The following is a 13,712-nucleotide window of genomic DNA, read 5'->3' on the forward strand; positions in this document are numbered from 1 at the left end:
CTCTAACTATAGTTACTCTTTTTGAAGAACTTGTTTGGCATTTCGCGTAAATGATGCATGTGGTGCCAGTGATTAGAGTACACTAATGTTTGGTTACCGGATTAGCTTACAGGATTTCTATCCGTGTAGTAACCATTAGAGACCCTAAATAGGGAGACTGGTCTAAGTTTGCTAAATCGATCTGGTAACGTATGTTTTGAGCTTGCCAACACTGCCATGTTTTGCTGAGCGTAAAGGCAAATGCTCGTTTGGATACGTCAAACTGGTGTCTGTTTGGATACGTCAAATTCATTTCGACCAGTCTCCCTATTTAGGATCTCTAGTAACCATCTCATGTCAAATTTAGCAACACGCAGTGCACGTACAATGAAAGCTCACCAAACAACACTCCTAATTGGTGCCCTATTCTGTACAAGTTTCAACCGCTACGACTTGGTGGGTGTGATGAAACCGCGCTTGCACACAGCTCCAAGTTCATCCCAATTTGCATGAATGATGAAGTGTACAATCCATTCATTGTTCCAACAATAGCTCCAGCTGCTGCTGGTTTTGAAGCGCTAAGAGCGGACTAGCTGACAGTTGATTATTCTCTTTGGTGCAGCAGCACAGTCTTTAGAAACGTGTTTCATGAACATGATTTTTTTCTCTTTTTTTACTGACGACTTCTTTTTTGTCGTCATCATAACCAGCAGTGGCGCCAAAGATTCTGCCAGGGATCACCAGCCCGGTACTGAATTGTTGACTGTGTGGACATGACCGCTCAAAGTGGGAAAAGATGGATCGCGCTTTTTACTTAAGCTCTTCTTGGCAGGCAAGTTAGGATTTTTTGCTATAAAGTTTACTGAGTTAGTTGTTTTAAAAATGTGATTTCAATGAAAAATATTTTATACTAACATAACAATAGCAAAATAAAAGTTGAAAAAATTACACTTTAAAATTTGATAATCCCAAACATGTAGATTCAGTGAGATATTTTTTCATTTCCCCATTAGAAGCACCGCGTCCATTCCTCTGTCCATCATAGTGGGTTGTCCTTCTTCAACCTCTTCCCAGTTAAGCTCAAGAGTGTTGGCTGATGGCACTCGTTGAGACAAAGACTAATCCACTTTTGGTAGGGTTGGCCGAGCCGCCCCCCTCCATAGTGTTTCCTTCTGTCAGATGTCAACAAGGGCCGTCATCTGTAAGAACCCAAAGTCGGCGAACAGCCTTGCATAATCTGAATGCCTTATTTTAGTTGTTGGTGTGTTTTCTCGAACCCCTTGTCATCTGGTTGTAAGTCGGAGCAGTTGGGGAAATTCCCCGGTCTTGAGAAATGAAAATAGACGTTAAATTTTAATGAGTCTGGAAAACCAAGCTGAGAACAAGCGACGACGATGACAGTGGAGATTTCCAGTGGAATGAACTGACGTCATATTTAATACTTAATTTTCCTCAAATCTGAGTGCATACTTAAACGACATTTATTCTCATTTAAGTGCATAGCTTGTTAATCCCTAATTGATTATTTTTAAATTAAATTATTTTTTAATCACAAATTACAACTTAATTCTAAAAGCAGCAAAAAATAACATATTTCAGCAGCTCATAATCCCACCACAACGTTTCAATTACACGATCAAATCTGCCCTTCCCAAATTGCTAATTACTTCCCCCCTCAAAACAACGATTGCGTTCCGTAATTTTACCGCAATTTTGGTGGCCGTGCCGCAGATTTAATCCCCACCGGGTATTCGGGCGGAAACCTTTTGCTCAGCACGGGGACACGACCCGAACCAGAACGATTTGTGGTCGTAAATAATCATAATGACCCTACCGGGAAAAGACCTCGCAGTTGGGCTTTGGAACTCGCTTTGCTGTGAAAAGTCGGAGTTTTTTTTTAATTCTCAAACATTTTTTTACTTAAATCTATGTTTGTTAATATGTTATTTTAATTTCTTTATTTAATACTTCTCTTTAAATATCTCCTTCCGAATAATGACCATATTCAGCCAACCGAGGCCACCCTGCTAGCGTGAAAAATTTGTCCTTGCCAAGCAAATTTCCACTCATTAAAACACACCGAAACCGGTCGTAAAACGTCCACGTGAACACCATAGTAAACCAATTCTACCAGAAATCGGCAGATTTCTTGAATTTCATGTTTGTACAAAATATAATATGCAAAATAAAAAATCTGTGTCTTGAGAACGGATTATCGAATTTATGGAAACTTAGAATAACTTGATTTTTTATAAAACAATAATAATAAATTAGAGGAGAGTGGGGAGACTTTATCCCCTTTTTTGTATCGCACATAACTCTCTTAATTTCTCACAAAACTATGAACTTTTCATGAATTGAAAGCTTAAACATTCAACTATGTTTGGCTGATAAGGGTTTTTAATCAGATGAATTCTTCGAGTCATGTCAAGCGTTAAAAGAAATATTTTAAACCGGCATTTTCAAAATGTTAGGGGTAACTTGATTCTCCTTTCAACATTTTGAAGAAATTTTAGGCAAAATCCAAACTATCGATTTTCTATCAGTTACAGCAATTTTACATAATGCCTGAACGTTTTTGTTCAAAATATAACAAGTTTAGTGTGTTAAATATTTAAATACTTAAATAGTAGTTTATGCAACAAGTTGCAAAAAGAAGATTTTTTCAGCACGAGTTGTACATTTATCCAACGAGGTTTACCGAGTTGGATAAATACGACGAGTGCTGAAAAAATCAAGTTTTGCAACGAGTTGCTTACAATATTTTTTGCAATTCCGAAAAACGCTTATTTAATGGAATTTTATGTCAAACATTCATGTGTTTAGTAAATTCATCGTTCAAAACATAACAATAATGAAAAATTTTACTTTTCGATATTAGTGCTGAAAAGTTCAACTTTTCAGCACCCATTTCAGTGCTGAAAAGTAGAACTTTTCAGCACTGTTATTGAAAGGTATTTGTTTTCCATTCTGTTATTTTTGGTAGGGAAAAGTAGGCCGTTTCGTTTCTCCAGAAGGGCAGGAAAAGTTGACAGTTTCACAGTGGAATTGCAAAAATATTCTTTTTAAAACCAAAATGGAGCATTTTTACAAAAGCTGGTGGTTTGTGTTTACAAAATATTTCAAAAATGGTTCAAACTGCAGTAGCTCATCTACAACTATACTAAAGGAAACCATGTTCGAAAAATCAAACCAATTAATTAAGCTTGATGCTGATTCCAGGACTGTAAAAATGCAGGGATCAAGTCTTCTTAATTGCACTTTTTTTTTCCTATTGTTGTAAAAATAGTATGACGATAAATTTAACATCAAGTTGATGAGTTTGTCAAACAATTCATGTATTAAAAATATCTTTTGAATAAATTTTAAGTGTTTTCTATACATATCAAAACAAAGAAAAAAAAAGATCTTTTGGAGGCTTTTGCAGCACTTTTTAGAAAAATGTGTGTAACTGAATCCGAACATTTAAAAAAAAATCTTTGTTTTCCACAATGAATTTGAGTCAATTTCGCCTAACTTTCTAGAACAAAGCTTTTTTTACCCACACGCTGACGAGATACAGGCTAGGGATCAAGTGTCCCCGGGAATCAAGTCTCCCCACTCTCCCCTATCCATTTTGATTTTATTTCAAAAGAAGTCGTTGAAAATTTTTGCCCGAGTTAGGTATTGTCCCTAAACTAAACCTCAAGTCTTTTTTGGTAAATATTGATACGCTGTATTGACAAAAAAAATTGCCAACCGTAACAAAAAATTTGCCAATTTTTCAAAAAACATATCCAGAGTTTTTTTTTTAAAAAAAAAAGGTCATATTAACTATGTTTAGATAGGCAAATTAAAAAAAGCTAAATTTTCAAACAAAATCGACGTGGAATCGCTGTATAAGGTTGGGAGCATCCGTGGCTGAATGGTTACGGCGTTCGATTTGAAAGCGCAAATGGTTCTGGGTTCGATTTCCATCTGCTCCCAATGCGAAAGTTGGACCGATAGAATTTTGCTTGGTGACCCACATTTTGGTTAAAGTAACCTAAATTCAATAAACATCAACAACATATAATTCTGAAATGGCGGGGTTCAATCCTCTTTCCATTGGATTAGCAAGCAAAAATTCTATCCACTTGGCCGTAAAGCTTAGTGAGCTTGAGAAGGACTTAGACCGATATAGTTGAATCCAAGAATCGGAAGAGAATACAACTTTGGTTGCAAGTTGAAGCGAAGCGGATCCTGCAAGATTGACGTGGAATCGCTGTATAAGTATTTTATGATAGTTTTAAAGGGCGAAAATAATTGATGCTTGAAAAATTGAAACCCTTATTACTGAAATAATAAATCTGAAATTCCTCAAACAAATAAAAACATCTTATTCTTAATGAATTTAACGTACATGCAGATTTTAATTTTTGATTGGATTAGTTCCTCTAGCACACTGACTAGGTTTATGTAATTTCAACTCCTTTTCAACCACTTTTTAAATGTTAGGCAAAATTTGAGAACTTCAAATATATTTTTAAATAACAGAATAGCGGCAGTTGCCGAGGTACATCTTGTTAATTCAAAATGTTCACTGTTTTTCAAAACTCTGGAATTTGAAATCATGAAGCACCGTAAAATCGATTTTCTCTACATATTTCATACATTTGACTTTTAACGTCTGCTTGAACATCGAAACTGAAAAATATGATTGAATTGAAATTTTGTCTATTTTTTCTCATCATCCCTAGCAAACCATTTTCTAGTCAAATCCATTTTGAAGATACAGATTTTTGAATCATTTTCGGTGTTCGTAGAGAATTGCTCAGTAGTATTAGTGGTAGTAGATCGCATTGAACCGTTTTGTTGGCTCGTAAAATCGTCGCTCGTGTCCATAAAACTGGCCCAAGTTTTACTATCCGTCGTGGAAATCTGGCAGCATTTCTTACTGGCTCTCTCTCTCTTTCTGAGGTTGCTTATTTTGGTAAAACGGTTGATGGTTGTGCCTACGTCGGCATCAGGATAAACCAATTCTTCCTGGTTAGTTGAAAAAAATAATGATTAAGCGGCACTATAAAGAGACTCATAACGAGGCTCATATTTGTTTGTTGTTGTTAAAGTGATTTCAGAGGACATATGTTAATGCTACATGCCTTTGCGGGCCCAATAAGTCATATGAAGTTCTCGAATATTACGAACCCAAACATTAACATTTTCTAAACTAGCATATAATTTTCGTAATTGCCCTGAATATCATTTTTTCATCATTACCAAATAAATATGTTTTTCAAAATTCAGGCCAGAAAAAGTTCGATAAACATTTGTAAAATAAGACATAATTTAGCACCATCGTAAAAAAAATCGTGTAGACAAATTGCGTAGACAAGCCTGTTTCATCATCAGGAAAATTTCCTCCTTTTCTTCCTTCCCAACCGAATGACTTCCGGTTCCGGTTTTGGGTGGTGAAGTCATCTACCTTGCTGTAATGCTGCTGAGCTCATCTAATAAAGTTATTCTGTCACAAACTTTTTTTTTATGTGATTTAATATTACTGTTGTTTTACGCGTGTTCGGGCCCCTCGGGGGACCAAACCAAAACGCGTGACATGGCACAAAATTGAAACATGCAACAACATCACGTCTAGGCCTGGGGGGAGGGACAATTTTGGCACTATGCGTGGCAGAAAAGAGTGATATAAATCACCTTCCGGGAGACACTGTTGCGTGATGTGTCAATCAAAGCAGCTGAAATTGAACTAAATTAAAGCTGGGTAATTGGGTCCTCTTGTCTGCTAGAAACGTATTCAGTTGATCTGATTAAAGGAAACATTCCCGGAAGGGACATCAAAAGCCATTTCTACGAAGGACTTCAGACGGTTACCTACAAAGATACTTTTCCTAGAATGTGTTTATTTTCTATCGTACAGCTTAAAAACATTCAAGGTTTTTTTTTTATATTGGACAGAAATCAAGTTTGAGACTATCGTTTTTTATCTTTACGACGAACTAAAACTGAAGTTGAGACACTGTAGATTTTCATGTAGAAAATTTGAAAAGTTGTGATGTTGATCCCTGATCGCGACGTAGGATCAATATTGATTCATAAATAATATGCAAAAATCGAACAGTTTCATCGCAAACTTTTAAAAGAAGAATGTAATTGAAGACGCAATAATTTGTTTCTAATTTTTGTCGTAAACAAGAGGAAAAGTAGTAAGCCACGAAAGCGTGAATAAAAATGTATCAGAGTAAAAAAAAAAACAAACTTTAGCACTTCACTAAAAGCTACTAAATTTTATGTGTATACGTGGCTGAGAGTTTACCTAACACTTTGAGGCAACATTTGGTCCAGCCGAGAATTCGTACAGCCTGTGTGGCTCACCATCATCGTCCCAGTAAAAGTTGAATGTTCCCTTAATCGCATTTCCCTTAATGGGAAAGTGCCTCCAAGTGACATTTATTTTATTATCTCCAAAGTGATGATGGCATTTATCATCATCTACAAAGTCTGGGTTCTCAGGATGGATCTGTGTGTGTATGTAAGATTAACCTGCCTGCCTTTTCTGTCATCTGACTCCAAAAGGTTCCCATTCTGACGCTCAAAAGTCGCCTGCAGAAGCTGTGGATGAGATGCCTTGAGGACGATTAACATAAGAGCCACTCGAGCTGATGTAGAGCTTAATTTTGATAGAAGATATTTCCCAGAAGAATAATATTTAACAATTGAATACACTTATAAAATATTATCATTCCTCACAATTTTGGGTTCCAACGAAATAAAATATATGTTGTCTTAGTCTAGGTAAACTACCGGTTCAAAAAAAATCAGCAAATTTCATCAACCAAAATCTGTATCAACCTTTCGCAAACATCATTCCATTGTACCCACCTCATCGTTATGAGAGCGTTACATGAAAAGCCAAACTTTCCCGGAGCTCGTTCAAAAGGCCATGAAATTCTTTCCTGAAAGTTGGCACCACAAAGTGTTCGTTTCGTTTCTTCCAGGTTTCAATTTCCCCCACAAACTGACAAAAAAATGTATTGTTACCTGCAGGAGTATAAAGAAGAAAAAAAACAAATGTTAAAAAGAATCCACAGCAACAATGGTTCAATGAAAAAGTTTTGTGAAAGAAAGCAAAGCTCCGCATTGAGGTAGAAGCAAACTTTAGGTGGTATCGTGAACCAATCTCTCGGTTGTCATAGTCTTGCCTTAGTAATGCAAGGTAACAAAGGGAGGGAGGTCACTTACGTCAGATGATTGTATTACTGCAGGGTTGCTCTTTGTAAGGAAAATCTCATTATGTTTCTGTTGCATAATTTACGCAAAGAAAACTTAGTCATTTTTTTAGCCGGGATTGCAGCTCTGATTAAAGGAAAACTTTAAAAAGGTATCCATTGTTAGCAAACAGGCTCATTTTTCTTCTATGAGCAGTTCTCTCAGATTTCGGTCATTCGACTTTTTTTTTGTATTTTTTAATCCGACTGAAACTTTTTTGGTTCCTTCGGTATGCCCAAAGAAGCCATTTTGCATCATTAGTTTGTCCATATAACTTTCCATACAAATCTATTAGCTGTCCATACAAAAATGATATGCGAAAATTAAAAAATCTGTATCTTTTGAAGGATTTTTTTCATCATGTTGGAGTCTTCGGCAAAGTGTAGGTATAGGTACGGACTAAACTGGAAAAAAATGATACACGGTAAAAAAATTTTGGTGATTTTTTATTTAACTTTTTGTCACTAAAACTTGATTTGCAAAAAAACACTATTTTTTATATGTTTTAGAGGACATCAAATGCCAACTTTTCAGAAATTTCCAGATTGTGCAAAAAATCTTTGACCGAGTTATGAATTTTTGAATCAATACTGTTTTTTTCAAAAAATCGAAATATTCGTCGCAAAAATTTTTCAACTTAATTTTTCGATGTAAAATTAAATTTGCAATCAAAAACAAAAAGTACTTTAGTAAAATTTTGATAAACTGCACCGTTTTCATGTCAAATTCATTTTTAGGTAACTTTTTTGAAAATAGCCGCAGTTTTTCATTTTTTTTTAATTAGTGCACGAAAAAAATATTTTTGAAAAGCTGAGAAAATTCTCTATATTTTACTTTTTTGAACTTAGTTTATACGACCCTTAGTTGCTGAGATATTGCTATGAAAAGGTTCAAAAACAGGAAAATTGATGTTTTCTAAGTCTCACCCAAACAACCTCATTTAAAGAAATGAAAAACTGCGACTATTTTCAAAAAAGTTACCTAAACATGGATTTAACTTAAAAACGGTGCACTTTATTAAAATTTCAGCAAAGTACTTTTTGATTGCAAATTTGATTTTACATCGTTAAATGAAGTTGAAAAATTTTTGCAACAATATTTCGTTTTTTTTTTTAAATCAGTATTGATTAAAAAAAATTCATAACTCAGTCAAAGATTTTTTGCACAACCTGGAAATTTCTGAAAAGTTGGTATTTGATGTCCTCTAAAACATATAAAAAAATAGTGTTTTTTTGCAAATAAAGTTTTAGTGACAAAAAGCGAGCGGCCGTGGCTGACTGGTGTTCGCTTTGTAAGCGAATGGATCTGGGTTCGATTCCCATCTGCTCCCAACGAGAAAGTTAAGAACACAGAAATTTGAAATTATGAATATGAACGAAAAATCAAAGTCGCTCGAGGCGGGGTTCGATCCTCCGTCCTTTGGATTGGTAAGCAAAAATGCTAACCACTAGGCCATGACGACTTGGTAAGCTTGGACTGGAATCAGGAATACTGTTACAGAGAGCGAGTTGTGGCGCTATAACCAAGGCAAATAGTGTCCAGGGCATTCGTGGAAATACAATGTCCCATCCCAGAGGGTCCCGGAGTACCAAACCTTCTTAGCATGGTGCTCCCAACGAATACAACCAAAATCTCGGAGCGTATGGTGGTGTGTCCCCACGCTTCTTCCTCCCCTGTCGATTCAGAATTGTGTTCTTGTTCGAACACTCAGTGCTCAAACTCAACCCAATTACGAGTCATCTCTCCGATACGGTTTTACGCAGTAGGCCTGGCCGGTTTAACGCTTGTGATGTTTCAATGCATTCTAATGCAATGGCGCACTACAAATGTTAATAAATGACAAGAAGAGTGCTAGGCGTCATCTAACCTAAGGCACTCTCCAGGATCCCTTCGAAAGATTGGCTGCGCTAGGGTCTGATTAGATTAGATTAGATTAGAAATCAAGTTTTAGTGACAAAAAGAAATAAAATTCACCAAAAAATTTTTTTACCGTGCATCATTTTTTCCAGTGTAGTCCGTACCCATACCTACAACTTTGCCGAAGATACCAAATTGATGAAAAAATTCCTTCAAAAGTTACAGATTTTTGTATGGACAGCTGCCAAATTTGTATGGAAAGTTATATGGACAAACTAATGATGCAAAATGGCTTCTTTGGGCAAACCGAAGGCACCAAAAAAGTTTCAGTCGGATTGAAAAATACAAAAAATAAAAATGAAGAAAAAAGACCGATTTCGTAGAGAATTGCTCTTCTAACACCTGTAGAAACTTTGTGAAAATAAATCTGAGCCTAACACATAGAGCGTCCAATTTCCCGGGGTTACAAAATTCCCGGTAAACGGGAACTGCTAAAGAAAACAAACTGTAAGGAGAAAGGATAAAAATCGATGGGCAACAGTTTTAAAATACGCTTGAAATAATTGAGTTTTGTCCACATTGATAACATTAAAATGGATAAATTTTACAGGTTATTTATAAATTATGTTTTGATAAATATTATTTCACATAATTCGTAAAACTTGATGACTTATAAATACTTACTTTTAAACATTTTTTATCACCAATAAGAAAGTCAAAAGCATGCATACATTCAATAACCAAAACTCAAAAAAAAAACAAGTTTTAGTAATCTTTTCACAGCGTTAACTTGCTCAATGCGATCCAATAGTGGCTAGAATCTCTGTTATGCACCGGAAATGCTTTCACTTCGCGAATCACACTTCTCGTTTGGAAAATAAAATCAGTGTTCCCGCTGCTCCGATATCCGTATCCACTCGATTTGGTTTCGCTCCATAAACTTTGAATGCTCTTGAATGAAGCTGCTTGAAACTGTTGAAAACATTAATTTAAAACTTGAAAACAACACAAAATTTATTAAATAATTAAGATGCCATGATTGTAAAAAAAAAATGCTATTCTGAATTAGAATATCAACCAAACATTTTTAGCGGTGCACAATCGAACTGCGCTTTAAGCTTCGCCTGCAAAATTCAAACTGATACCATTCAGATTTTCTAGCGTTCCTTCTGTTGTGTGAAAAAAAAAACAGAGCTCAGTACCGAGCAGAGTGCAGAACGTAACAGCCGTAACCCAGTGACATTTCAATGCTTTCATCGAATGAATTCCGTCACGTGCAAGGCTTTTTTCTCCTACTTCTGTCACCGACGATAGCAAGAAGTCATAAATAAATTCAATTTGAATTCAGTTATGCTTGAGTGCTTCTAGATGGAAGAGAGGGTTTTGAAATTGATTCTAAAAGAAGAAATATGCACTTGTTGAATAATTTAAATGACTGCAACATTTGGATATTCCGTAATAATGTCTTTACATTATCAAAAATACGATATACTGAATTATTTTATTTTTTTCATTTTTCCATTCTAGATCAAACAAAAATGGCCATGAATATCCACAAGTGGGAAAAGCTATCGCCAAGTGAATTCCAGCAGCTGCAAGATCTCGCCTCATGTAAGTTTCAAAAACTAGCACAAGAATAACTTCAAAACCATCTTCCTAGTTTCATTCCGCACACATTTCAAGTTCAATTACGTTTCGTACCTTTCCGCAATAATCCTACCGTTTTTCCCACCCCTCCACCAGACTCGACAAAAAAGCTCCAGACTGTCCTGCAAGAGTTCTGCTCACCAACGACACCCACAGCGACCCGCTTCCTTCCGGATGGGGTAAGTACACCAGAAGCAAACCCGGGTTAAATTTCACGTGATTCTTAAGCTTTGGCAAAGGGTCCGAAAAAAAAACGATTCTCCACTTTACTCTGCCCCTAAATCGATTAGGGTGTAATCTAATCCAACCAAATGGAATGTAAAATTACCACCCAGTTTGATGGATGGGATAGCTTTGCCCCTTACTTGGACAGGAACGGATCGATGATGTTTGGATGGATTACAGTTAGAGTGCTCTTGAAAAATTGTGCTGCTGGATTCAAACCGAATAATTTATTGAACCCAGAACTTGGAGCTGTGGATGTAAAAAAAACCTTAAGACTTTGTGCGGCCTAAAAATCTAAACATTCGATAGTAGTCTTGTAGTTGAATTTACAATCATTTCTAACCATCTTAGCACCTGTGAGACCTCCGTAATCCAAAAGTGGTTGCCGTCAGGAAAACAAACGACCTGTTCTTGCATGTCACCACAAGTACGTACCGGGGTAAATTCGGCTCCCTGGGCGACAATTCGCTAATGGTAATCCTCTTTCTCGGACAGCTCTCGGCTCGTCTGTGGAAAAGGATATCGCTGGTGCATTTATCACGTGGACACCTTCCTGGTGACAGGGCGCATACTTGTGGGAAAATGGGTAAATTAAAGTTTAGAAAAATGGTTTTGGAAAAGTCTTTATAATACAAAGCTTTTAATGTTATATTCTTGAAAATCGCATGTAATAAAAATACCAGAATTTATTCCCACTTTATCTCACTGTGCAACGACTCACTGACGACACCAACTTGCTGCAGGTCATAGGATCAACCAGCGTGGATCACCCCCCACGAGAGGACATGAACTATGCTGTTGTCGAGTTTCCACTTTGGTGACTCGGGAATGCTTAACCAATGTATGTGTGTGTGTGTACGTGGTTTTCCCTCGGTATGGTGTGTCCCTTCTGCGTGAAACTTGCGAGCTGGGTGCAGCCGGAAATGAGAAATTCCAGGCTAAATAATAACAACAAAATAACGGGAACCGGCGGTGATGATAATGTTGACTGCGTTGACGTCCGCAAGGACCTACCTAGGACGAGGATGAGAATGGCGACGGAGTTGATCGTAATCATGGCCTGTAATGTAATCTATTTTTGGCCGCGAATGTGATGGCTGGAATTTGGCTAAAACGATACGGCCCTGACCTTGGCGGCTCACGAAATTTGAGATTAGTTTTCGGCGAAACTGGTGATGAACTGCGCCGAAATTGAACGATAATTGAATGAAATTGTCGTTCATTTCAGTTGTGTTTGGGATTGTCATAAGTAAATTACAATATTTTTGATAAAAATATTGTGATCTGTGATAAATGTGTTAATTTAAACCGATTGCCAGTTTGATTAGATATTTTTATTAAATCACAAAATTAATGCAACGCATGCAAATTTATTTACAGCATTTTTTGGATAAAGAATCGAAAAGCATTTTTCAAACAATTTTCAACTCGTACAACAGTTTTTGATAATAAATATTCAACGTTGACTTTTTCGCTTCATACATAATTTCTCAATCATCGCAAACGTTCGAGGAAAAACAGAGTAAAAATTCATAACGGCATAGCTGCTACCTTCTCTGCCGTGACGAAAGGCACGTGACATTTCCGTTGACTCGAATCACCTGAGAAAACTGCGGGGTACATCATCTCTGGTCTATAGGGTGACTCATTTGTACGGGTATATTTTGGATATGTTTTTTCATACCTAAATTATAAACTTTTAAAGGGTTCCAAGTCAACAGGTTCAACATCTTGTATAATTTGTGACTATCCTAAGGTTCATATAAAAAATGCGAAGACGCCTAATAGTGACATGAACGAGAAATACATTTAAATTCTATTCATCCAACCTGATGAGGCTATGACAAAGCTGGCGGATGAAGACCAATCCTGGAAAATTGATTCACGATCCATGGTTCAATAAACCGGCCTAGGCACGGCAACGAATCACACGAACACGTCAAAGACCAGGACGAGAACAACGGCTAGAGCAAATAAAAAAATGAATGTTTTTTGCTATATTTTTCTAGATGGTGCGATGTGGGCTGATGCTATTCACCTAAACTCATAAAATCATAAAATCATAAAATCATAAAATCATAAAATCATAAAATCATAAAATCATAAAATCATAAAATCATAAAATCATAAAATCATAAAATCATAAAATCATAAAATCATAAAATCATAAAATCATAAAATCATAAAATCATAAAATCATAAAATCATAAAATCATAAAATCATAAAATCATAAAATCATAAAATCATAAAATCATAAAATCATAAAATCATAAAATCATAAAATCATAAAATCATAAAATCATAAAATCATAAAATCATAAAATCATAAAATCATAAAATCATAAAATCATAAAATCATAAAATCATAAAATCATAAAATCATAAAATCATAAAATCATAAAATCATAAAATCATAAAATCATAAAATCATAAAATCATAAAATCATAAAATCATAAAATCATAAAATCATAAAATCATAAAATCATAAAATCATAAAATCATAAAATCATAAAATCATAAAATCATAAAATCATAAAATCATAAAATCATAAAATCATAAAATCATAAAATCATAAAATCATAAAATCATAAAATTATAAAATCATAAAATCATATAAACAAATAATATAACAGCAGAACACTTTATGCGGCAGTAATAAAAAAATAAAAAATGAAACAAACGACAAAAAAACATTCCCGAAGAGCGAAAGAATCTGCAAAAGGAATAAATGAATATTTAAGTGTGAATCAACGCCATAA

At 35.4% G+C, this 13,712-nt stretch overlaps 1 protein-coding gene across 5 annotated transcripts in view; it reads left to right on the plus strand.

Annotated features, from left to right (window-relative positions):
- Nucleotides 1–13,712, plus strand: part of LOC120418475 (diacylglycerol kinase 1) — a 196,057-nt gene that overhangs the window by 77,277 nt on the left and 105,068 nt on the right. For all 5 annotated transcript variants that reach the window (XM_039580909.2, XM_039580908.2, XM_039580912.2 and 2 more), the window contains exons 4-5: nt 10,606–10,689; nt 10,822–10,904. In XM_039580909.2, coding sequence (XP_039436843.1) covers nt 10,617–10,689; nt 10,822–10,904 — 156 coding nt within the window. In that variant the 5' untranslated portion in view covers nt 10,606–10,616. The remainder of the gene's footprint in view (nt 1–10,605; nt 10,690–10,821; nt 10,905–13,712) is intronic.

This window comes from Culex pipiens, chromosome 3 (assembly GCF_016801865.2).
Source record: "Culex pipiens pallens isolate TS chromosome 3, TS_CPP_V2, whole genome shotgun sequence".
Taxonomy (NCBI): Eukaryota; Metazoa; Arthropoda; class Insecta; order Diptera; family Culicidae; genus Culex; species Culex pipiens.